The sequence below is a fragment of the Ranitomeya variabilis genome, chromosome 5 (genome assembly GCF_051348905.1).
Source record: "Ranitomeya variabilis isolate aRanVar5 chromosome 5, aRanVar5.hap1, whole genome shotgun sequence".
In the NCBI taxonomy this organism is placed as follows: Eukaryota; Metazoa; Chordata; class Amphibia; order Anura; family Dendrobatidae; genus Ranitomeya; species Ranitomeya variabilis.
The window spans coordinates 142,385,235-142,410,913 of record NC_135236.1 but is presented as its reverse complement, the minus strand read 5'-3'; the positions used below and the strand labels follow the sequence as shown (position 1 = coordinate 142,410,913).

General features: G+C 43.0%; 1 protein-coding gene across 9 annotated transcripts in view; it reads right to left on the bottom strand.

Annotated features, from left to right (window-relative positions):
- LOC143775363 (uncharacterized) overlaps positions 1-25,679 on the bottom strand; it is a 119,055-nt gene that overhangs the window by 69,007 nt on the left and 24,369 nt on the right. For all 9 annotated transcript variants that reach the window (XM_077263408.1, XM_077263406.1, XM_077263404.1 and 6 more), the window contains 3 exons: positions 23,674-23,837; positions 23,484-23,553; positions 405-511 (listed from right to left, as the gene is read on the bottom strand). Coding sequence is in view for 1 of the 9 variants with exons in the window: in XM_077263412.1 (XP_077119527.1) it covers positions 23,820-23,837 (18 nt within the window). In the remaining 8 variants the exon portion in view is untranslated. The remainder of the gene's footprint in view (positions 1-404; positions 512-23,483; positions 23,554-23,673; positions 23,838-25,679) is intronic.

The following is a 25,679-nucleotide window of genomic DNA, read 5'->3' as shown; positions in this document are numbered from 1 at the left end:
GAACAAAGAGGACAGGTGAGGGAAAGGTGAGTATTGATATTTTATTATTTTTTAACCCCTCCTGATCAAGCAATATAATGTCTTTCTTGTTGCCATGAGCTGGATTCACGATAATCAAATTGCAAACAATCAGATTTTTGTGAAATTCAAGGTGATCTTGACTCCTTACAAAGCGATTTGCTCATCTCTGTAATGATTATCCTGTGGAAATGCACGATAACAAATCTGGCCATGCATAGCCAATGATATATTTTGCATCATGATCTAGTAGTATACCAAACATATACCATATTACTATGTATCCTTTATTGTATTACTTGCCAACCTGGAGCCATCAGTTTCTATATGTCCCTGTGCTGAGTATTTACAGTGAATGTTTTGCAGATTCATATTGTTGTATTCACCTATGTTCCAGGTTAGTCATTCCAGATATTATTCACCCGCTGGGCCTTTAAAGACTTGCCGAATGATGCTGCATTTTCGGCTCATCTGCAGATATCCAAGTTTTCCCCTGTGGAAAAAAGTAAATAAAGTATTAATCTAAGGTAATTTTATGAAACTACAATATAAAGTAATTTTTTCCTGAGCGTCTTCATTTTTATGTTATTAACTAGCTGAAGAGCCCGGCGTTGCCTGGGCATAGTAAATATATGTGGTTAGTTATAGCACCTCACTTCTCTTATTTTCCCATCACGCCTCTCATTTTCCCCATCACATCTTTCATTTTCCCCCTCACATCTCTCATTTTCTCCCTCACACCTCTCATTTTCCCCCTCACTCCTCTTATTTTCCCCCTCACTCCTCTCATTCCCCCCTAACACTTGTCATTTCGACCTCACATCTGTCATTTTCCGATCACTCCACTATTTTCCCTCACTCCTCTCATTTTGCACTCACACCTTTTCATTTTCACCTCACACCTCTCATTTTCACCTCAGTATATACATGTTTGTCATCTCCCTTATATATAGTATACACCTGTATGTCATCTCCTGTATATAGTATATACCTGTATGTCATCTCCCCTGTATATAGTATATACCTGCTGTGTGTCATCTCCCCTGTATATAGTATATACCTGTGTGTCATCTCACCTATATATAGTATATATCTGTGTGTCATCTCCTCCTGTACATAGTATATACCTGTATGTCATCTCCTCCTGTATATACTATATACCTGTAGGTAATCTGCTCCTGTATATAGTATATACCTGTGTGTCATCTCCTCCTGTATATAGTATATACCTGTATGTCATCTCCTGCTGTATGTAGTATGTACCTGTATGTCATCTCCTCCTCTATATAGTATATACCTGTGTGTCATCTCTCCTGTATATAGTATATATCTGTGTGTCATCTCCTCCTGTATATAGTATATACCTGTGTGTCATCTCCCGTGTATATAGTATATGTGTGTGTGTCATCTCCCCTGTATATAGTATATACTTGTGTGTCATCTCCTCCTGTATTAGACCTCGTTCACACGTTATTTGCTCAGTATTTTTCCTCAGTATTTGTAAGCTAAATTGGCAGCCTGATAAATCCCCAGCCAACAATAAGCCCACACCCTGACAGTATATATTAGCTCACACATACACATAATAGACTGGTCATGTGACTGACAGCTGCCGGATTCCTATATGGTACATTTGTTGCTCTTGTAGTTTGTCTGCTTATTAATCAGATTTTTATTTTTGAAGGATAATACCAGACTTGTGTGTGTTTTAGGGCGAGTTTCGTGTGTCAAGTTGTGTGTGTTGAGTTGCGTGTGGCGACATGCATGTAGCGACTTTTGTGAGATGAGTTTTGTGTGGCGGCATGCGTGTAGCAACTTTTTGTGTGTCGAGTTGCATGTGACAGGTTAGTGTAGCAAGTTGTGTGCAGCAAGTTTTGCGCATGGTGAGTTTTGCGTGTTGCGAGTTTTATGTGTGGTGCCTTTTGAGTATGTGCAAGTTTTGTGTGAGGCAACTTTTGCATGTGTTGCAACTTTTGTGCATGTGGCATTTTTTCCGCGTGTGCAAGTTTTGCGTGTGGCGAGTTTTCCATGAGGTGAGTTTTGCACGTGTGGCGAGTTTTGCATGTGGAGAGTTTTGCGCGTGGCGAGTTTTGAGCGGCGACTTTTGTGTTTCGACTTTTATGTGGCCAGGTTGGTGTATGTGTGGTGAAATGTGCGCTGAGGGTGGTATATGTGTTCGAGCACGTGGTAGTGTGTGGCGCATTTTGTGTGTGTGTTCATATCCCCGTGGTGGTGTGGTGATTATCTCATGTCGGGGCCCCACCTTAGCAACTGTACAGTATGCACTCTTTGGCGCCATCGCTCTCATTCTTTAAGTCCCCCTTGTTCACATCTGGCAGCTGTTAATTTGCCTCCAACACTTTTCCTTTCATTTTTTTCCCATTATGTAGATAGGGGCAAAATTGTTTGGTGAATTGGAAAGCGCGGGGTTAAAATTTCACCTCACAACATAGCTTTGACGCTCTCGGGGTCCAGACGTGTGACTGTGCAAAATTTTGTGCCTGTAGCTGCGATGGTTCAGATGCCAATCCCGGACATACACACACACACACACACACACACACACACACACACACACACACACACACACATACACACATTCAGCTTTATATATTAGATAGACCTTAATGACAATATTACTAGGTATACAACACCAAAGTTTAGGCTACAATTAGGTTGGCTTGTCCAACACTGCGCTCTATAATAATTAAAGAGAATCTGTCAACGCAGTTTTGGCCTATAAGCTGCGGCCATCGCCATCAGGGACTTATCTACAGCATTCTGTAATGCTGTAGATAACCCCCTGATGTAACCTGAAAGATAAGAAAAACAAGTTAGATTATACTCACCCAGGGGCGGTCCCGCTGTGGTCCGGTCCGATGGGCGTCGTGGGTCCGGGTCCGGCACCTCCCATCTTCATACGATGATGTCTTCTTCCTTGCTTCCTGTCGCGGCTCCTGCGCAGGTGTACTTTATTTGTTGAGGGCAGAGCAAAGTACTGCAGTGTGCAGGCGCCGGGAAAGGTCAGAGAGGCTCAGCGCCTGCGCACTGCAGTACTTTACGCTGCCCTCAACAGGGCAGATAAAGTACGCCTGCGCAGGAGCCGCGACAGGAAGCAAAGAAGAGGACCTCATCGTATGAAGATGGGAGGCGCCGGACCCGGACCTGCGACGCCCATCGGACCGGACCACACCGGGACCACCCCTGGGTGAGTGTAATATAACCTGTTTTTCTTATCTTTCAGGTTACATCGGGGGCTTATCTACAGCATTACAGGTAGATAAGCCCCTGATGGCGGTGGCCACAGCTTATAGGCCAAAAATGAGTTGACAGATTCCCTTTAATAATAAATATGTAAAGATATATATAGACTATTATCACTTCCAGATACCTGATCTTGGGATTTCTGAGATCCCGAGAGTTGGATCCCCAGTGATCACCAAGTTATCCCTTAACCTAGCCAATTTCATAAGAAGTCAATTAATCTATCATCATGATGATTTCAGAGTGTGGGAAGCAACCAGGAAACCTAGAAGAACTCATGCAAGCATAAAACAAACTGAGAGGGAATTTAAGGCCGGGGTCACACTTGCGAGTGCAATGCAAGAAACTCGCACGAGTCTCTCGCATCAATACCCGGCACTGCCACCAGCACTCGGGACTAGAGTGTGCAGCTGCATGTATTTCTATGCAGATGAATGCTCCGGTTCTGAATGCCGGCGGCAGTGCCGGGTATTGATGCGATAGACTCGTGCGAGTTTCTTGCATTGCACTCGCAAGTGTGACCCCAGCCTTAAATGGATACTTTCATTTTAATAAACCTTGCAAAAAAACAATAGTACAAGCAGGAAATACATTACCCCCTCCTTCTGTGTTACTTTACCTCCTGTACTTTCCCTCATTTTTTCAGTTCATTTTGGTCAAAATATTACATACTTGGATTGTGCAATCACTAGGTGTCTAAAAACAAGGACCTCCAAGTGCAACAGCACTAAGCAGGGAATATAATGTATTATCATTTAAAGGGAACCTGTCATCAGTTTTGACTGATATGAGATACGGCCATCACCTTTCAGGCCTGATATACAGCTTTCTAAAATGCTGTATATCTGCCCCTAACCCGACCTGTAAGAGAAGAAAAACAACTTTTATTATACTCACCTGTGGGGCAGTCGGGTCCGAGGGGTGTCGCAGGTCTTGGTCCGGCGCCTGCCATCTTTTTATGATCGCCACCCTCCTGCTTGCTTCATATGGATGACACATCCCTACATCATCCACACAGGCTCCCTGGCATCGCACTCCTGCGCAGGTGTACTTCTCTGACCTGTTGAGGGCAGAGCAAAGTACTGCAGAGCACAGGTGCTGGGAAAGGTCTAAGAGTCCCGGCGCATGCGCGCTGCAGTGCCTTGCTCCACCCTCAATAGGGCAGAGAAGTACACCTGCGCAGGAGTGCGATGCTGAAAAGACACTGTGGATGACGCAAGTACGAAAATCATCCACAAGAACCAAGAAAGAGGATGGCCACAAGAAGATGGGAGGGGCTGGACCAAGACCTGAGACACCCCTCAGACCGGACCGCCCAGCATGTGAGTATAATAGAACTTATTTTTCTTCTCTTACAGGTTGGGTTGGGAGCCGATATACAGCATTACAGAATGCTGTATATCGGCCCTGAAAGGTGGTGGCCTTACTTCATATCAGCTAAAACTGATGACAGGTTCCGTTTAAAGACACACTCTTTCAGTCAAAGGTTTTATGCTCTTAATATATTGCAATCATCATATTATATAGCACTGTGTACTTACAATTGCTCATTTTGCCTTTCTACCCAACTAATTCTTTTCTTTTATCTGCTCTATGTAGAAACAGGAAGTCTCTTGTACCTGCATTTATCATTCCCCTTCGTCAACTCCTGACCCAGCTGCTCCCTCCTCCCCTTGCCAGAGACTCTTGCAGCGACTCATGACTCATACAGGGAAATTTGACCTCCTGTTTCTACATAGATCTTAGAAGGATTCAGGTAGTCAGTTTTTAATCACGTGATGTCATAGACCTAATGGAAAGCAAGTAGATATACATTTTTATGGGAGGAGTGCTTCTTCAATAAAGTTTTAGTCTGGTAATCAATAAGCATTAGTTGCATGATTGCTATATTTAGTTACTTTCCCAATATTAATCTCCCACCTTTTGTATTATTTATAGTAGGAATATTTATCATTATGCCTGATTCGTCCTATGTGTCCTCTCTTCAGTTGATTTGTACAATATGTAAAATTAACCTCTTCATAGGCATACATGTCTGTGTGAGCTGCCATGCTGAACAGTTGTTTCCTGACCTTGGCAGTAATGTACATTCTTAGCAATGCCACCATCTCAAGCTTTGATACTTTAATTATACCTTGTGGAAATTATGCATTCCTCCAGTATGCAGTTGTCACAATGCGGCATCTTACACTTCCGAAAGCAGAACTAAGTCCTATAATTTCAAGCTGTCTTATATACATCATATGTGCATTATTTGGCAATTTCTTAGACAGCTGTTAGCCATTAAATGCTGTGTCCTCTAGTTAAATGCTCATTGTAAATAATAAATTCCTGTTTTGCGGGGCCCGCGTGATGTTACATGGCATATGTTTTCCAGTTTAGCATTTGTCTACTTTTCTTGTATAAAATATACTGGGTACTGTGATTCACAATTATAGGGAAAAAATAAAGTTTCTGTTGCCTACAGGCATAGTTCATAGGACAGAAAGTATTCAAGTCGGCGATGAAAATCAGTAGGCATTGGAATATATATATGAGTACAAATGGTGGTAGCTATAGAAGGTGGAGAGGTAACAGTTGAACCTTAGAGGGCACTAACACCTATTTCCAACATAATAAGTCACCAGTATTATTAACGGTGATTTATTTCTTATATATGCTATAGCTCAGTGATCTAAACCATCCGAAGCCAACATTCTCTTTCAAAGTTGTCCATGTGGTCAAAATTAAAAAATAATGAACGGAATAAAAACCTTTTTAAGAGCAAATTATGGAGTTGTTTTGCTAAATTGTTTCTTTGAACATCGTAGCAAAATATTCCTAAAGATAAATGTCCATTTTGGAACAGTCAGCTTTCCACAATCTTCAGATAGGGGAATATTTTTCACTCTAATACTTTGTCTTACGGCCAACTCCCACTGGTTACATTAGCACTAATCCAAGTTGAGGACCAAATTTTGTCAGCCTCTTCCGGTCCTATAACACCTGACTTTTACTGTATTATTCTTTTCGCACACAGGTGTCTAATGGTGGAATAAGAGCATAATAGGATTAAAGCAATGATTATTGGTAGACATGGCTCAATGGCTGCAGATGTCATGTTATACTGGGATATGTACTATAGACCCTGGAATTATATTATCCTCAGATGACCTTTCTTTGACTAGTCAATTTATTTTTCTTTTCTTTTCCTGGAAGCATATAACTAGTTAAATTTTGTGATAATGTAGCCCATTCTTACACATTAGACTAATGTCAGCCAAGGCCGCCAAGATTTGGATGACAGTCAAATGTGTATGGGGACCCCAGATAATTTATTGTCGAGAGCCATCAGATATTTCCAATTTCTCTCATGAGAACACAGGAGTGCTTGCCCTAGCAAGTGCTCCTGTCATGTGTATGGGAATGCTGGCTGAGATGGCTGCCAGCCGAATGATTGTCCGAACCATTGTCCAGTCAACAGCCATCTTATGCGAATGATGAGCTTACGTTTTTGTGTTAATGTTTCTTCTAATAGTAGTCTTGTGGATTCCCAAGACATCAAAATACAGTATTTGTTTGTCTGGGAGGCTTTGCTTCAAGGAAATTTCTACTTTAACAAGGCACATTTTGTGATACAGATTTTTTTTCTAAATATTTATTGCTTGAACACATTTGTTATTGTCCAATTCATAAAAGTGTGTTTCTTCAAGACTGCATGCAAAGAAGACTTTGGTCATGTGAAGCTGCTTGTTAAAGTGTCAGATGTGGCGCCCTTGAGGGTCCAGTCACCACAGAGGTACTGCACCACAGCCAGAGGTGTGGTACCCCACTCTCGGGTAAGGAGAGGGCACTAACCGGGACCCGCACACTAGCATCCAACACCACACCACTCCAGGCCAGGGGATCTGGGCGGACCCTATTTAGAGAGGGCCCCATCTCAGGCTGGAGGGGGGAACTAGGTAGAGGGTGTGGGTGGAGGAAGTAGATAAAGGTAGAGTGACAGTTGGGAGTGATGTGTTGTTATGGAAACAGGAGGGAGGAGGAGTTAGTTAGTGAGAGAAGTTGGAGAAGAGAGGAGTGACAGAGAGGAGCTCAAGAAGGGTCCTAGGGGTGAGGGAAGTGCGGAATCCACCCGTGGCGCCCGAATCCACACAGACCGTAGTCGGGTGGAGGGGCCTGGTTGCAATGGGGGACCCCAACTAGTGGATATACTGCAGGACTCAGCTAGCAAACCGGAGACTGTGGTACCTGTATGTGCCACAGCCAAATCTACACACATTCGCTAAAAATTCAGTCATTAAGGGTCAAGGGGACCAGAAGGACGTCACCTGACAGGACCGGAGGCTGCTGGCTTGGGACACTGTGTGTAAGGCGCAGGGCAGGAGGGTGTGAGCCAGTGCAGAGAGATGACCATGGAAAGGTACACGAGAAGGATTCCCAGAAAAGTGCACCCAAACTACCTGAGAGCTGGCTGGACCACCGACCCGGAGGACACAGCACCCGGCTGGTGTTTGTAATCCAAAACTGTGAGTAAAGTGTGAAGTCTGCACACCACTGTGTCCTCAGAATTATTTTCTGCATCACCTGCCCTGTACCACAAGAGTTACCATCTTAAATTAATCCTCAAATCTGCCCTGGGGTCCTGCTCTCCCCATGGGGAGCTGTACCATCTTTGGTGCATCACCATCGGCCCCAGTGGACCTGAACCGCACCGTCGGCCATCCCTAGCCGAACACCATGGGTGGTGTCACGAATCAATCCCATATTACTTTTCCACTTGCATAATTTTTATTGCACGCCCTGGGCCACGGAGTCGGGTCACGGCCCCGTGACTTCCCCAAAGAACTGTCCGACCCATTTCCGAGTACCCCACGGCCCTGGTAGGCATCGCACAGACAACGAGTTATAGGGTTACCTTCAGTAACTAAAGGTACCTTCACACAAAGCGACGCTGCAGCGATAGCGACAACGATGCTGATTGCTGCAGCGTCGCTGTTTGATCGCTGGAGAGCTGTCACACAGACCGCTCTCCAGCGACCAACGATGCCGAGGTCCCCGGGTAACCAGGGTAAACATCGGGTTGCTAAGCGCAGGGCCGCACTTAGTAACCCGATGTTTACCCTGGTTACCAGCGTAAAAGTAAAAAAAACAAACAGCACATGCTCACCTGCGCGTCCCCCAGCGTCTGCTTCCTGACACTGACTGAGCTCCGGCCCTAACAGCACAGCGGTGACCTCACCGCTGTGCTTTCACTTTCACTTTAGGTGCCGGCGCTCAGTAAGTGTCAGGAAGCAGACGCTGGGGGACGCATGTAAGTATGTGCTGTTTGTTTTTTTTACTTTTACGCTGGTAACCAGGGTAAACATCGGGTTACTAAGCGCGGCCCTGCGCTTGGTAACCCGATGTTTACCCTGGTTACCAGTGTAAAACATCGCTGGGTATCGTTGCTTTTGCTTTCAAACACAACGATACACAGCGATCGCACGACCAAATAAAGTTCTGGACTTTATTCAGCGACCAGCGACATCACAGCAGGATCCTGATCGCTGCTGCGTGTCAAACGAAACGATATCGCTAGCCAGGACGCTGCAACGTCACGGATCGCTAGCGATGTCGTTTCGTGTGAAGGTACCTTTAGACTAGAGAGCAAACTAAATAGGATAGCTAATTTGCATACCCATTCAGCAGGGAGCATTGCTTGGCCTATAAGTCTCCATATGGCAGCTGGTGGTCTCCATAAGGAGAACAGTATTCCCAAGATTTTTCAGGTACTGACACACATGGAGGGCTCAAGGGTTGTTCCACTACATTTAAATTGATGACCTATCCTCTGGATAGATCATCAATATTAGATCGATGAGGATCTAACTCTCGACACTCCAACTGATCAGCTGATCTCGTGGTCGGCGGCAGCAGGATGTTAGCAGTTGTGAAGCTGAACAGAACAGCTCTGTCAACTTTCTAGTGGTCACTGCCAGGTACTGCACATCCACTCTTATTCGTTTGATCCAGTCCTATTTGTTCATAGGGAAGCCTGTTCTTGACTTTTAGCCCATTTAAATAGCAAGCGCACAACAAAAAGCAAAATGCTGTTTAATTGAGTGTGTTGATTCATAAGCATGCTTAAAAATCTAAATTGTTCTTCACAACAGGATATGTGGTGTCAATAACATGATAATTTATGAAAACAGAATGATAGTACAACCCCTGGCAAAAATTATGCAATCACCGGCCTTGGAGGATGTTCATTCAGTTGTTTATTTTTGTAGAAAAAAAGCAGATCACAGACATGGCACAAAACTAAAGTCATTTCAAATGGCAACTTTCTGACTTTAAGAAACAGTAAAAGAAATCAAGAACAAAAAATGTGGTAGTCAGTAATGGTTACTTTTTGTAACCAAGCATAGGGTAAAAATTATGGAGTCACTCATTTATGAGGGGGAAAAATTATGGAATCACCCTGTAAATTTTCATTCCCAAAACTAACACCTGCATCAAATTAGATCTGCTTGTTAGTCTGCATCTAAAAAGGAGTGATCACACCTTGGGGAGCTGTTGCACCAAGTAGACTGACATGAATCATGGCTACAACACGAGAGATGTCAATTGAAACAAAGGAGAGGATTATCAAACTCTTAAAACAGGATAAATCATCACGCAATGTTGCAAAAGATGTTGGTTGTTCAAAGTCAGCTGTGTCTAAAATCTGGACCAAATACAAACAACATGGGAAGGTTGTTAAAGGCAAACATACTGGTAGACCAAGAAAGACATCAAAGCGTCAAGACCGGAGATTTAAAGCAATATGTCTCCAAAACAGGAAATGCACAACAAAACCAATGAGGAACAAATGGGTGGAAACTGGAGTCAACGTCTGTGACCAAACTGTAAGAAACCGCCTAAAGGAAATGGGATTTACATACAGAAAAGCTAAACGAAAGCCATCATTAACACCTAAACAGAAAAAAACAGGGTTACAATGGGCTAAGGAAAAGCAATCGTGGACTGTGGATGGATGGATGGATGAAAGTCATATTCAGTGATGAATCGCGAATCTGCATTGGGCAAGGTGACGATGCTGGAACTTTTGTTTGGTGCCGTTCCTATGAGATTTATAAAGATCACTGCATGAAGATAACATGCACATTTCCACAGTCATTGATGATATGGGGCTACATGTCAGGTAAAGGCACTGTGGAGATGGCTGTCATTACATCTACTATATAATTGCCTAAGGGTACTTCCGTCTTTCTGTCCTTCTGTCACGGTTATTCGTTCGCTGATTGGTCTCGGCAGCTGCCTGTCATGGCTGCCGCGACCAATCAGCGACGCGCACAGTCCAGAAAAATATGGCCGCTCCTTACTCCCCGCACTCACTGCCCGGCGCCCGCAAACACCGCTCACACAGGGTTAATGCTGGCAGTAACGGACCACGTTATGCCGCGGGTAACGCACTCCGTTACCGCCGCTATTAACCCTGTGTGTCCCCAACTTTGTACTATTGACGCTGCCTATGCGGCATCAATAGTACAAAATGTAATGTTAAAAATAATAAATAAAAAAAAAAAAACCTGCTATACTCACCCTCTGTAGTCCGCTGAGCCGCTCGCGCCGCCCGCCATCTTCCGTTGCAGCTTGCGGTGGCAAAGATGGTATGGCAGCAGGACCTGCCATGACGTCACGGTCATGTGACCGCGACGTCATCACAAGTCCTGTGCGCCTGCGCGGCAAGGACCTGACGTGACGTCACGGTCATGTGACCGCTACATGGTCATGTGACCGTGACGTCATCACAGGACCTGCGCTCAGACCAACCCTGGGACCGGAAGCTGCCGTGGACTACAAGGGGCCCTCGGAAAGGTGAGTATATGTTTATTTTTTATTTTTTAACCTGTGACAAACGTGGCAGGGCAATATACTACGTGACTGGCTAATATACTACGTGGCTCTGTGCTCTATACTACTTCGCTGTGCAATATACTACGTGGCTCTGTGCTGTATACTACGTCACTGGGCAATATACTACATAACTGGGCAATATACTACATCCCTGGGCAATATACTACGTCCTTGGGCAATATAATACGTGTACTACGTCACTGAGCAATATACTACGTAACTGGGCAATATACTATGTGACTGGGCAATATACTACGTCGCTGGGCAATATACTATGTCCCTGGGCAATATACTACAGCGCTGAGCAATATACTACGTGGCTCGGCAATATACTACGTGGCTGGGCAATATACTACGTGGCTTGGCAATATACTACAGCGCTGAGCAATATACTATGTGGCTCGGCAATATACTACGTGACTGGGCAATATACTACGTGACTGGGAAATATACTACGTGGCTGGGCAATATACTACGTGGCTGGGCAATATACTACGTAACTGGGCAATATACTACGTGACTGGGCAATATACTACGTCGCTGGGCAATATACTACGTAACTGGGCAATATACTACAGCGCTGAGCAATATACTATGTCGCTGGCCAATATACTACGTCGCTGGGCAATATACTAAATACTACGTGGCTGGGCAATATACTACGTGGCTGGGCAATATACTATGTGACTGGGCAATATACTACGTGACTGGGCAATATACTATGTAACTGGGCAATATACTACGTGGACATGCATATTCTAGAATACCCGATGCGTTAGAATCGGGCCACCACCTAGTCTTCAATAAATGCACAAGTTTATGTTGATATTTTGGACACTTTTCTTATCCCATCAATTGAAAGAATGTTTGGGGATGATGAAATCATTTTTCAAGATGATAATGCATCCTGCCATAGAGCAAAAACTGTGAAAAAATTCCTTGAAAAAAGACACATAAGGTCAATGTCATGGCCTGCAAATTGTCCGGATCTCAATCCAATTGAAAATCTTTGGTGGAAATTGAAGAAGATGGTCCATGACAAGGCTCCAACCTGCAAAGCTGATCTGGCAACAGCAATCAGAGAAAGTTGGAGCCAGATTGATGAAGAGTAATGTTTGGCACTCATTAAGTCCATGCCTCAGAGACTGCAAGCTGTTATAAAAGCCAGAGGTGGTGCAACAAAATACTAGTGATGTTTTGGAATGTTTTTTTGTTTGTTTGTATTTCATGATTCCATAATTTTTTCCCTCATAATTGAGTGACTCCATAATTTTTACCCTATGCTTGGTTACAAAAAGTAACCATTACTGACTACCACATTTTTTGTTCTTGATTTCTTTTACTGTTTCTTAAAGCCAGAAAGTTGCCATTTGAAATGACTTTTGTTTTGTGCCATGTCTGTGATCAGCTTTTTTTCTGCAAAATTAAACAACTGAATGAACATCCTCCAAGGCCGGTGATTACATAATTTTTGCCAGGGGTTGTATTAAAGGAGTATTCTCAAATTTGAAAGTTATCACCTATTTCCAATATTGGGACCCCCAAAGATCTGTAGATCCAGGGTTCCCTCTGGGAATGGAGCGATCATATACACTGTTGCTCAACTCATTCTTATAGGAGGGCTGAAGACCAGCAGAGCACTGCACTCAGCAATCTCCAATGGTTCCATTAAGAATGAATGGTGCGCAGGGCAACCTCCATTCCGTTCACATTTGCTCTTCAGAGCCCCAATTCTCATGATCACTGGGATCCCCAGTGATCATCAAGTTATCTCAAAACCAATGGAAAAGGTATAACTTTCATACTTGAGAATACCTACTTCGTTATCATTTTGGGTCCATAGAATTGTGGTCGATCTAAGTAGACTATTAAATGACCGCCGATCGGCTAGCTCATAGCCAACTCTAGGTCATTTATGGGCCACAATTGGGCCATTTAAACCCAGCATTAGGCTCTATAAACTGTACTAATAGGGTTTTCAGACAATTATGATGGAAAAAACAGGACAAAAATCTTATTGACTGAAAGACAAAAGGATAAAATATTGCACAAATCAGTGTTGAGGTTCACTGACATGTTTCTCTCCCTCAGTCATCTCCGTGTAAATAGGACAGAACTAAATACATCACAGTGAATAGAGACAGCCATGTAATTTTGCACATAAGAACAATAAAGTAAGAGCCTATGTGAGTGTGCCTCGTGCAGGCTCTGACTGGCCCATCGGAGAACAGGAGAATCCTCCAGTAGGCCCCTTTGAAGGACTGCTAATAAGTAGCGCTATTACACTTGATATGCAATTGGCAGAACATCTATCTAATCATTCATTAAACAAGCTAGCAAAATTAACATTATATAGAAGTAAAAATATATTTGTGTGCTGGGGTCAGGTTATTTATTTTTACATGTAGCTGAATAGTGGTCCCCAAGAGTCAATGTTACTGGTGGTCCTTTACCAAGCCAGTCCGATACTGGCCTCATGACACCTTAATGAATCAGCACCTCACTTCTGCCACATGTAAGTAAATGCAGATCAGGCGCTTTTAAATTAGGAAATAGACATAATTTCAACCACTATATAAAATTAACATATATATTGTTATAAATCATACTAATTAAGTTTACACATCGATATTAGAAGATTAGAGTAGAAATATGTATTTTGAGAACATTGATGTTTGGCAATCTTCGGCATGCCAAGTCATAGTACAGCGAATTCTGCGTGGAGTACAACAGTGGAATGCATAGCTTACCAATGCTGATACATTCTCTTCGTGATTTGTTTTAGAAGCTCAGGGGCCAGAAATTACGGAACAGTTTTTTATCCTGATTTATGCTTTTATCCAATTATAAAAAGTCAAAAATACATTTTCTGAAACGAAAGTCTGAGGTAGTAGCTTGGGCTTCAGCTGTAGCACAAGGTTTGAGCCAAGAGGGGTGTTGAGTTACTTTTGTGTGGTACATTAAAATTCATCTATTACGTTCATGCTGTAATTGTACATTATGTTTGGCAAACTAAACTATGTTGGCCAGACGAGCGGTTTTTTCGGCTGGTAAGTGAAAACCCAGTAGGTGGGTAAGTGTAGTGCTGGCTAATCCAGCGATTCAGAGAAAGTGTCAGTGCTGAGATTGATAAATCTTTCTTTATGCCAAGAGAAGAGAGGTTTCCACCAAGTATAGGTCATTTACTGAAGGCAGCTTTCTTCTGTATTCACTGACTTTTCTGCTGCACAAATATAACCCTTTCCGTGGGGACACAGAAGACATGACATGGCTACAGCAAAAATCATCATGGTGCAGACCAGACAGCGGAGAAAAGATACGAGCCTCGTGCCTTCCATTGTAAGTTAACCCTTTCATTGCATGCTATCTACAGTACAGCTGTATCAAACATAGGGAACACTGCCTGGAGGTGATGGCTATATTTTCAATTTCTCATTGAAGTTTTGAAGTGTATTTTATTCCTCGGCAGGTAGAAATCTACCATCATCCAGTTCCACTTTTTGAGAACAAGCAAATGTATATTATTAGGGATAGGTGAACCCGAATAGTAAAGTTCAGCGTCCGTACTGAACACCTACTGTTCAGACACTGAACACGGACTTCACCAGGAACTCTGTGTTAATGTCCGGATTCGGCCGCCCGAACACTGGGAGTTTGTCGTGCTGTCACGTGCATGACAGCACAGCAAACACTGCTTCTGATCGGCGATGAAATCATCCCCGCCCGGCAGACAGCCGCAGTTCCCACGCTGTCAAATGTGATCAGAGGTACAAAGTTAGCCTTCGGTCACTGGTATCAGCTGATGAGACTACTGCTCCCATCAGTCGACACCTACTGCCGCTAATAACAGTGAGAACAGGAGCAGCTGATGGGAGTATTCATCAGCCGGCTCTTGCATTGTAAATAAATAATTGAAAGAAAAAAACGGCATGGGTTCCCCTGTAATTTTGATAACCAGCCAGGCAAATCTCGCAGCTGGGGGCAACAACCCTCAGCTGTCAGCATTAGCAAGGCTGGTTACCAAAAATAGAGGGGTACCCATGCCGTGTTTTTTAATTATTTAAAGAAATAATTTTAAAAAATGGCATGGGTTCCTTCCCCTTTTTTACAGCGAACCTTGCTAAAGCAGACAGCTGGGGGCTAGTATTCTCAGGCTTCTAAGGGACCATGGATATTGCCCCCCCACCAGCCTAAAAATAGCAGCCCGCAGATGCCCAAAAAAGGCTCATCTATTACGTGCACCAATTCTGGTGCCTTGCCCAACTCTCCCCACTTGCCCTGTAGCAGTAGCAAGTGGGGTGCATATTTGTGGGGTTGATGTCACCTTTGTATTGTCTGGTAATCTCAAGCACACGGCTTAGTAAAGGAGAGGTATCTATAAGACAGGAGACGAGGGATTCAGTGGAATTAGGCATTAGGTGAGTGTAACTGTGTTTGTTATTTTTAAATAAAAATGGAAACGTGTGTTTTGTGTTATTTCTAATAAAATACTTTATTCTGACTGTGTCTTTATTTACAATACAACTATAGGATTAGTAATGGAGAGGTGTATTATAGACACCTCTCCATTACTAAGTCATGGGCTTGATGTCACCGGACAATACGAAGGTGAAATTGACCCCATAAATATGAATCACACTTGCCACTGCTACAGGGCAAGTGAGACGAGCCGGGCAAAGCACCATAATTGACGCATCTAATAAATGCCTTTTCTGGGCAGCCGCGGGCTGCTATTTTTAGGCTGGGGGACAATATCCATGGCCACTTACCAGCTTTAGAATACTAACCCCCTGCTGTCTGCTTTAGCAAGGCTGGTTGTCAAAAGTGGGAGGACTCCACTCCGTTTTTTATATGCAGTTTTTTATTATTTATTTAAATAATTTAAAAAAACGACGTGGGGACCCCTCTATTCTTGATAACCAGCCTTGCTAACGCTGACAACTGTGGGGGGGTTTTTGTTATTTATTTACAGTGCAGGAGCTGGCTGATGAATACCAGCCGCTCCTGTTATCACTGTTATTAGCGGCAGTAGGCATCGGCTAATGGGAGCAGTAGTCCCATCAGCTGACACCAGTGACCAGAGGTAAATTTATACCTCTGATCACAGCTGAGTGCTCTTTTGACAGCGTGGAAACCGCAGCTGTCTGACCGGCGGGGATGAAATCTCCACCGATCAGAAGTGGTGTTTGCTGCACTATCATGCATATGACAGTGTGGCATACACTGTATGTTCAGGCCCCCCATTCAAGTGAATGGGGTCTGGGTTCGTGTCCAGGTAGTGTTCTGGTACCCGAATCTGAACGTTTTGTAACTGTTCATCTGAACTCGCCGGGCACGAACACCCAGGTGTCCGCCCATCTCTATATTTCATTAATGTTACTTGCAGCAATGAATGAGTGGTGGGATGTTCTAAGATCACAAATTTGTAACTTAAATCTGACTTCACTGCTGAGCTATACAGTACTATGTAGGAGAACCCGTATTTAATTCCCTTGCTGTGCCACCACAGAAATAAAAGAGAATTACATGGTTCCTATTGAAATTAATGGACTGTCCATATATTTATTTATTTATTTTACTAACTCATATAGTACAATTAACTCCACATCGCTTTACAGACATCATCATCACTGTCCCCATTGGGGCTCACAATATAAATTCCCTATCAGTATGTTTTTGGAGTGTGTGAGGAAACCGGAGTACCGGTCCGTTTTATGGGGGGGTCAGATATAAGCCCAATGGGGCCACCGAGCCTATACTAAATGTATTGTGAAAGCAATAGATGATATTGGGGGAGATAATGGATGGATAGTTGAAATGACCAATCCTTTTATTTTCTTGGAGATAAGCTGCCACAAGAGCTGTCCGTCAGTCTTTCTTCACATTGAAGGCCAAAAAATAGAAAGCATCACTGCAATAAATGCACACCACAAAATTGTATAGAAAATTATTTAACAGTATATTTTATTGGTACGCCACACAAACTATTAAAACATAATTAAAACCAGACAAGAATCAATCCACTCAGAAAAATAAGTACATGTTATAGTGCCCAATATACACAGATATGCATATAAACCAATCTCAGACCTACTGGCTCATGGGGCTATGTGGTGCAACTGTGCAAACCTAACGTGGACAATAACATGCCCATCAAGGAAAAGGGCCCCCCAAGGTAGGGGAGGACCCTATAGGTAAGACCACAGAAGATGACCAAAGACAATGTATATAAAAAGGGTCATCTGCATAATGCAACCAAGAGAACTCAGTAAAAGCCTGAAAGGTAAAGGCTTAAATTACCAAATTCTCCACGTATGAAAGAGGGCAAGACCCCTCAAATGCAGGAGCTGAGTGGAGTGAAGACAGTGGCCCCACGCGTATCGCCCTAGTAGAAAGGGCTTCGTCCCCTGGGGTCACTGTCTTCATTCCACTCAGCTCCTGCATTTGAGGGGGTCTTGCCTTCTTTCATACGTGGAGCATTTGGTAATTTAACCTTTTACCTTTCAGGCTTTTACTGAGTTCTCTTGGTTGCATTATGCAGATGACCCTTTTTATATACATTGTCTTTGGTCATCTTCTGTGGTCTTACCTATAGGGTCCTCCCCTACCTTGGGGGGCCCTTTCCCTTGATGGGCATGTTATTGTCCACGTTAGGTTTGCACAGTTGCACCACATAGCCCCATGAGCCAGTAGGTCTGAGATTGGTTTATATGCATATCTGTGTATATTGGGCACTATAACATGTACTTATTTTTCTGAGTGGATTGATTCTTGTCTGGTTTTAATTATGCTTTAATATTTTGTTTGGCGTACCAATAAAATATACTGTTAAATAATTTCCTATACAATTTTGTGGTGTGCATTTATTTCGGTGGTGCTTTCTCTTTTTTGGCCATTATTGTTTACCATTGAGCTAGCGCCCCTAGTTTTCCTTTTCCTTTGGTATCTTTGTATATAGTGGTGCGCTTGTTTTCTCTATAATCATATAATATTTCTTCACAGTGAAAACTCATGAACACTCAGCAATACTATTGAAAGAGATAGTTTGGCCATCAGCGATCTCATATGTAAGGCCAAATGCAAACCATATATATGTGGTGGTCAGGTGACCAGCGCCCGGATGGGGAAAACTGGAGACTGGAGACACCACATGCTCTCATGATTCAGCAGTCTGTGGTAACATAGATTGACTGCAGACTTTTGTCCCAAGTCCAGATAACCCCTTTAAAATAGTGGGGAATAGGATAAGGAACTGATTCCTGGGGGTGTTTACCTGACAGTTATACATAGTTGTGTTAACCGGCTTCTCTTACAGCCTGAGAACTTTACTTGGTTGTTCAGTCAATATCAATTATATTTTTAAATAAAACATTACACCCAAATTACTGAGTATAAGAGTTTACTTAGTACGGGCTATCTAATCAAATGCATTAAGTTTCATGTAACACTTTTGGGCTCTTGGGCTATTAAAAGTCGTAAGTCACTTGCCACCATCATAGACAAGGAACTCCTCATTTGGGTTAACATTTGCATTTTCGCAGCCTTCATCTGTCTCTTGCATGTTTTTTTGTCTCTTTGAAGGTCAGACTGGTGTTGACGTTGACCGATTATGGGTTATGGGTCCGCACAGACAGTCGAAAAGGCCAAGTCACTATGCTGCTTATGTTCATTTTCATTGGAATGCTTACAGGGACCTCTCACTTTTTGCCCCTTCATTTCTATTACTTGTCAATTTTCACACTTGTACATTGTCTTAGGCTTTCTCTACATTTAGCTCTAACAGAAGGTTCCTAAGCATGCCTCTATAAAGACATGCGACAGTGTGTGCGCCACCCATAGGCATACATGTTTAGAAACATACTGTGGGGAAAAAAGTATTTAGTCAGCCACCAATTGTGCAAATTTTCCCACTTGATGAATGGAGAAAGGCCTGTAATTGACATCATAGGTAGAACACAACTGTGAGAGTCAAAATGAGAAAAAAAATCCAGAAAATCACCTTGTCTGATTTGGCAAAATTAATTTTGCAAATTATGGTGGAAAATAAGTATTTGATCATTAACAAAAGTTCATATCAATATTTTGTTAGATATCCTTTGTTGGCAATGACAGAGTTCAAACTTTTTCTGTAAGTCTTCACAAGGTTGGCACACACTGTTGGTGGTATGTTGGCCCATTCCTCCATGCAGATCTCCTCCAGAGCAGTGATGTTGTGGACCTGTCGGTGGGTAACATGGACTTTCAACTCCCTCCAAAGGTTTTCTATTGGGATGAGGTCTGGAGACTGGCTTGGCCACTCCAGGACCTTCATATACTTCTTACGAAGCCACTCCTTCATTGCCCTGGTGGTGTGCTTGGGATCATTATCATGCTGAAAGACCCATCCACATTTCATCTTCAATGCCCTATCTGATGGAAGGAGGTTTGCACTGAAAATCTCACGATACATGGCCCCATTCATGCTTTCATGTACATGGGTCAGTCGTCCTGGTCCCTTTGCAGAGAAACAGAACTAAAGCATGATATTGCGGCTCCCATGCTTCACAGTAGGTATGGTGTTCTTTGGATGCAACTAAGCATTCTGGCTCCACCAAACACAATGAGTTTTGTTTCTACCAAACAGTTCTACTTCGGTTTCATCAGACCATATGACATTCTCCCAATACTCTTCTGGATATTCCAAATGCTCTCTAGCAAACTTCAGATGGGCACAGACATGTAGTGGCTTAAGCAGGGGGACACGTCTGGCACTGCATGATCTGAGTTCTTGGCAGCGTAGTGAGTTACTGATGGTAGCCTTTGTTACGGTGGTCCTAGCTCTATGCAGGTCATTCACTAGGTCCCCCCGCGTGGTTCTGGGATTTTTGCTTACCGTTCTTGGAATAATTTTGACCCCAAGGGGTGAGATCTTGCGTCGAGCCCCAGATCGACCGAGATTATCAGTGGTCTTGTATGTCTTCCATTTTCTTATTATTGCTCCCACAGTTGATTTCATCACACCAAGCTGCTTGCCTATTGAAGATTCAGTCTTCCCAGCCTGGTGCAGGGCTACAGTTTTGTTTCTGGTGTCCTTCGACTACTCTTTGGTCTTCACCATAGTGGAGTTTGGAGTGTGACTGTTTGAGGTTGTGGACAGGTTTTTTTATACTGTTAACGTTAACAAGTTCAAACAGGTGCCATTACTACAGGTAATGAGTGGAGGACAGAGGAGCCTCTTAAAGAAGAAGTTACAGGTCTGTGAGAGCCAGAAATCTTGCATGTTTTTAGGTGACCAAATACTTATTTTCCACCATAATTTGCAAAATAAATCTTGCCAAATCAGACAAGGTGATTTTCTGGATTTGTTTTCTCATTTTGACTCTCACAGTTGTGGTCTACCTATGATGTCAATTACAGGCCTCTCTCATCTTTTTAAGTGGGAGAACTTGCACAATTGGTGGCTGACTAAATACTTTTTTCCCTACTGTACATGTAGATTTTTTGTGCCATGACTTTGCCTAGTAAAGTATTCAGGCTGCACTTTTCAGTTATGGTCTCACTCACACGATTGTTGACTCTCTCATGTGAGAGAATCGGCTAAATTATGTAAATGACGCTCGGATCAAATTCTGATCAGAGTTTGAGCCGAGTGCCAGCTTAGTGTGTTTCGATTCACGAAGCACAGGTGAGGAGAAGTTGGAAAACAAGATTTCTCCATCTTCTCCATTGTACATTGCTCTCCATTTCTACATTGCATGCAGAAATCGGATTGCACTCAAATGACATCCGAATGCAGTCTGATGATTTCCACGCACAGATAGACTTGTATGGGTGAATGCGATCCGATTTGCACAATAACTTGCAGCATGCTGCGAGAAAAAGAAAAAATGCTTATCTGCACTGCCCCATAAAAAAACATTGGTCTGAATCCTATCTGATAAAATATTGGAAAGCAGTCGTCCAATGTATATGCTCGTGTGAGCAAGCCCTAAGAAAGATATACTGACATATAGTAATCAGATGGAAACTAGAAGCAGAAGGTTCCAGCTTCTGGATGATGAATGGAGGCCCATGGACCCTATGGATAATTGCACGTGGAGCTTTCTAGTGCACTCACCAAGCATGCACTGGTAATGTAGTCTGAACATAACCTCTAAGGGTTGTTCCCATCTGAGACATTTATGGTTTATTATCAGGATACACAAAGGTTTCGCTGCTGGAACCTAAAGAATTGGGCCCCATTGCTCAGAAAGAGAAGATGGCGACCAGAATTGGAGAGATGTCAGTATCCTCTTATTTACTTACTTGAAATAACATAAGAACGTCATATCAGTGTAGTTCTTATATTTATTTATTTAAGGCCAGAGATTTTCTCCTTGTACACTGAATATTGATTTTTCTTCATAAAACTTTTCCACTCTGGTTGCTCTCTCTTTATATTAGGGGAAACATTAGCATCTACTATATAATTGTCTAAGGGTCACTTCCGTCTTTCTGTCTGTCTTTCTGTCTGTCTGTCACAGATATTCATTGGAATCCAAGTCGCTGATTGGTCTCACCAGCTGCCTGTCATGGCTGCCGCAACCAATCAGCGATGGCCACAGTCCGATTAGTCCCTCCCTACTCCCCTGCAGTCAGTGCCCAGCGCCCGCTCCATACTCCCCTCCAGTCACCGCTCACACAGGGTTAATGCCGGTGGTAACGGACCGCGTTATGCCGCAGGTAACTCACTCCGTTACCGCCACTATTAACCCTGTGTGACCAAGTTTTTACTATTGATGCTGCCTATGCAGCGTCAATAGTAAAAACATCTAATGTTTAAAAATAATAAAAAAAATAAAAAATCATTATATATTCACCTGTCCCGCTCCTCGCGACGCTCCGGTGACCGCTGCATGCAAGCAGCAGGTTCCGGTGGCAAGGATGGTCTGCGAGAAGGACCTGCTATGACGTCACGGTCATGTGACCGCGACGTCATCACAAGTCCTGCGCGCCTGCGCGAGAAGGAGGCGACAGGACTACAAGGGTCCCTGGAAGGTGAGTATATGTTTATTTTTATTTTTTCAACCTGTGACATACGTGGCTGGGCAATATACTACGTAGCTGGGCAATATACTACGTGACTGGTCAATATACTACGTGGCTCTGTGCTGTATACTACGTTGCTGTGCAATATACTACGTGACTCTGTGCTGTATACTACGTCACTGGGCAATATACTACATGGCTGGGCAATATACTACGTCACTGGGCAATATACTACGTCACTGGGCAATATACTACGTGGCTGGGCAATATACTACGTGGGCTGTGCAATATACTACATGGGCTGTGCAATATACTACATGGACATGCATATTCTAGAATACCCGATACGTTAGAATCGGGCCACCATCTATTCTTTCATATACATTTCCACACTTTTATCGGTTATCCGGCTGACACAATGCAGTTTTTGTTGTATTTATTTTACCCATAAAGAGAAGACATAAAAAGAGGCGATAAATTAATTTTCTTTAATAATTTCCCTTTTTGTAGGATTTACTCATGGCAAAAACACTCCTTTAAGAAATGCACTGTGTGAACGTGACCTAAGGGCAACAATTAGATCGAGACCCTCTGTGGTTATTAGTAGTGATGAGCGAATATACTCGTTACTCGAGATTTCTCGAGCACGCTCCGGGGTCCTCTAAGTATTTTTTAGTGCTCGGAGATTTAGTTTCTCTTGCCACAGCTGAATGATTTACATCTGTTAGCCAGCATGATTACATGTGGGGATTCCCTAGCAACCAGGCAACCCCCACATGTACTTATGCTGGCTAACAGATGTAAGTCATTCAGCTGCGGTAAGACAAACTAAATCTCCGAGCAGTAAAAAATGCTCGGAGGACCCCCGAGCGTGCTCGAGAAATCTCGAGTAACGAGTATATTCGCTCATCACTAGTGATTAGAATAATGAAATTGCATTAGTGATTGGATTCACCTTTGTGCATTGACAATGTTTCTTAAGTAAATGGCCCCCGATTTCTGACTGATGTGTATTCAATGTACATAACATTTTATTATCTATAAACTACAGTGTGAGATTCTTCTTCCTTTTGAATATACCCAATAGTCATTCCTCATAGCCATGATCAGTGTGCAATTTGCTGTGGGTTACCGAGAACATTTCATAGTGTCCTATGCCTTATAAACATGCCTCCCATCCTCTCCGAGCATCCCATGTCGTTTCATCATGCTACATCTGGATTGCAAGCTCTGCAGACAAGTTTATCTCTAAAGTCTATAGCAACATTAAGCAGAGCCAGTAAAATAAAAGAAGTACACAATATTTCACTTACGGTTACATCTCCAACAATGTATTCTTTAGATATTTGTGCCTCTGGTCTCTGCACCATCAGTTGGAAAAACCTAGAATGAAAAAGAAGACACTTACCTCCGTGAGAATAAACAATAATAAAAGTAATTCACAGAAAACTTCTTTTAAAAGACACAAAGCGGAGACTTCATTCACCAAAAACCTACTCGTACCTGACTACAATAACTCAAGCGCTTCAATAACTGAGGTCCAGATTCACATGTGCTCTTGGCAGACATATTGCTCCATTCATCTCCTGCTTGTGTTATGGCAAGTATTCGAGTAGCAATGGCTGACTGTGCTGAGCATTTCTGTATTTTCATTCTTCTTTCCGATTCTAGAGTATCACAGACAAAAATATCAATAAAAAGCTAGGGTCAGAGTCAAGCATAGAGACAGAAATTTCCTTACCAGAATGAATTTATAATCTTGCCTATTTGTGGATCTAGTTAGCCAAAAATCCAAAATACATTCCAAACCTTAAAGCGGTTCTCCACTACTAGGACAACCCCTTCTTGATTTAAATGATTGCCCCTGATAAAATAAAAAATGCCTATACTCACTTCCCGTGCCAGCGCCTTTTCAGCAGTGTCAGCACTCCCGATCCCAGGGCTCTCATGTGGTTCTTATGAAACATGCTGCCCGGCGCCCGATCAGCGCTGGAGTCACTATCCCCGCCTTATGTCAAATTGAATAAGAAGAGGAAGTCATTTCTGCAGACAGACTCTGACTTCCTCTTCATGTTCAATTCGACAGGAGGCAGGAACAGTGACACCAGCGTTGATTGGGCGCCGGGCACCACATGTCTCAACAACTGCACGATAACCCGGGAGAGCAAATGCTGACACCACGGGAATAGCGCCGGCACGGGAAGTGAGTATGAGCGTTTTTATTTTAGTGGGGCCAAGTATGAGGAAATGAGAAGGAGTTGTCCGGGTAGTGGACAACTTCTTTAAAAAAAATGCAAAAAAAAAAGACTGTCTACATAATTGTCCCTATATTTCATGTAGTAATACAATTTATCCCACATAGTGATGAGCGAATATACTCGTTACTCAAGATTTCCCGAGCATGCTCGGGTGTCCTCCGAGTATTTTTAGTGCTCGGAGATTTAGTTTTTACTGCAGCAGCTGAATGATTTACATCTGTTAGCCAGCATAAGTACATGTGGGGGTTGCCTGGTTGCTAGGGAATCCCCACATGTACTTATGCTGGCTACCTGATGTAAATCATTCAGCTGCGGCAAGAAAAACTAAATCTCCGAGCACTAAAAATACTCGGAGGTCACCTGAGCGTGCTCGGGAAATCTCGAGTAACGAGTATATTCACTAATTACTAATCCTATACCAAAAGTATGAATACCAAATAATAAAATACGGTTTTACTAAAGCAGGCAGAAAGGCATCCTAAGGTGGAAGAATTGTAAAAGCCTTACAGTTAAATGGGTCTTAAAGGGAATCTGTCAGCAGGTTTTTGCTACTTAATCTGATGACAGCATTAGGTCACAACTGAGCCACTGAATTCAAAGATGTGTCACTTTTTTGGCTGTGTACTGTTTTTTACTTGTAATGAAGGTTTTATCACTAGGCAGTAATCACTTCTTGACTACAGCAGCCCATGAGACCAAGTCAACCACACCCCCTCCGCTTACTGTCAACAGACAATGTACATAGAGCCTGGTGTGGGCGGGGTCAGCTTTCTCAGCTCTGCTGCATGCTAGAACTCTGATTGTGTCACAGCTGCTGCACTCAGTAAACTAAGTGATACATCATTGGAATCAGTCTCACGTGCCCTATATTATGCTACTCTCAGATTAAACAACAAATACCTGCTGACAAATTGCCTTTAACTTTTTTTCTTCAGAAGCACTACCAGACCCTGGCTTCCTGCTTTGAGTGGACAAGCCGCTTCTGAAGATTGACCTTTCGGACCAGTGGCATGGTCGCATTGCTGTTCCCAACTGACCACTCTGCCCAACTGATAGCAAAGACATCTTTGTCTCTACAGCATGGGAGAAGCCCTGGGGCGTTAAGACTGGTCAGATACAGCAATCTGTCCATCTCAGAGAGCCATGAATGCGCTTCAATGCACTAAGAGTTTAGGGTGGCTTGTAACCTACACATCCAGCTATACACTTTACAATTAAAAATTCCTTCTTTCTTAAGAAATTAGATGATTT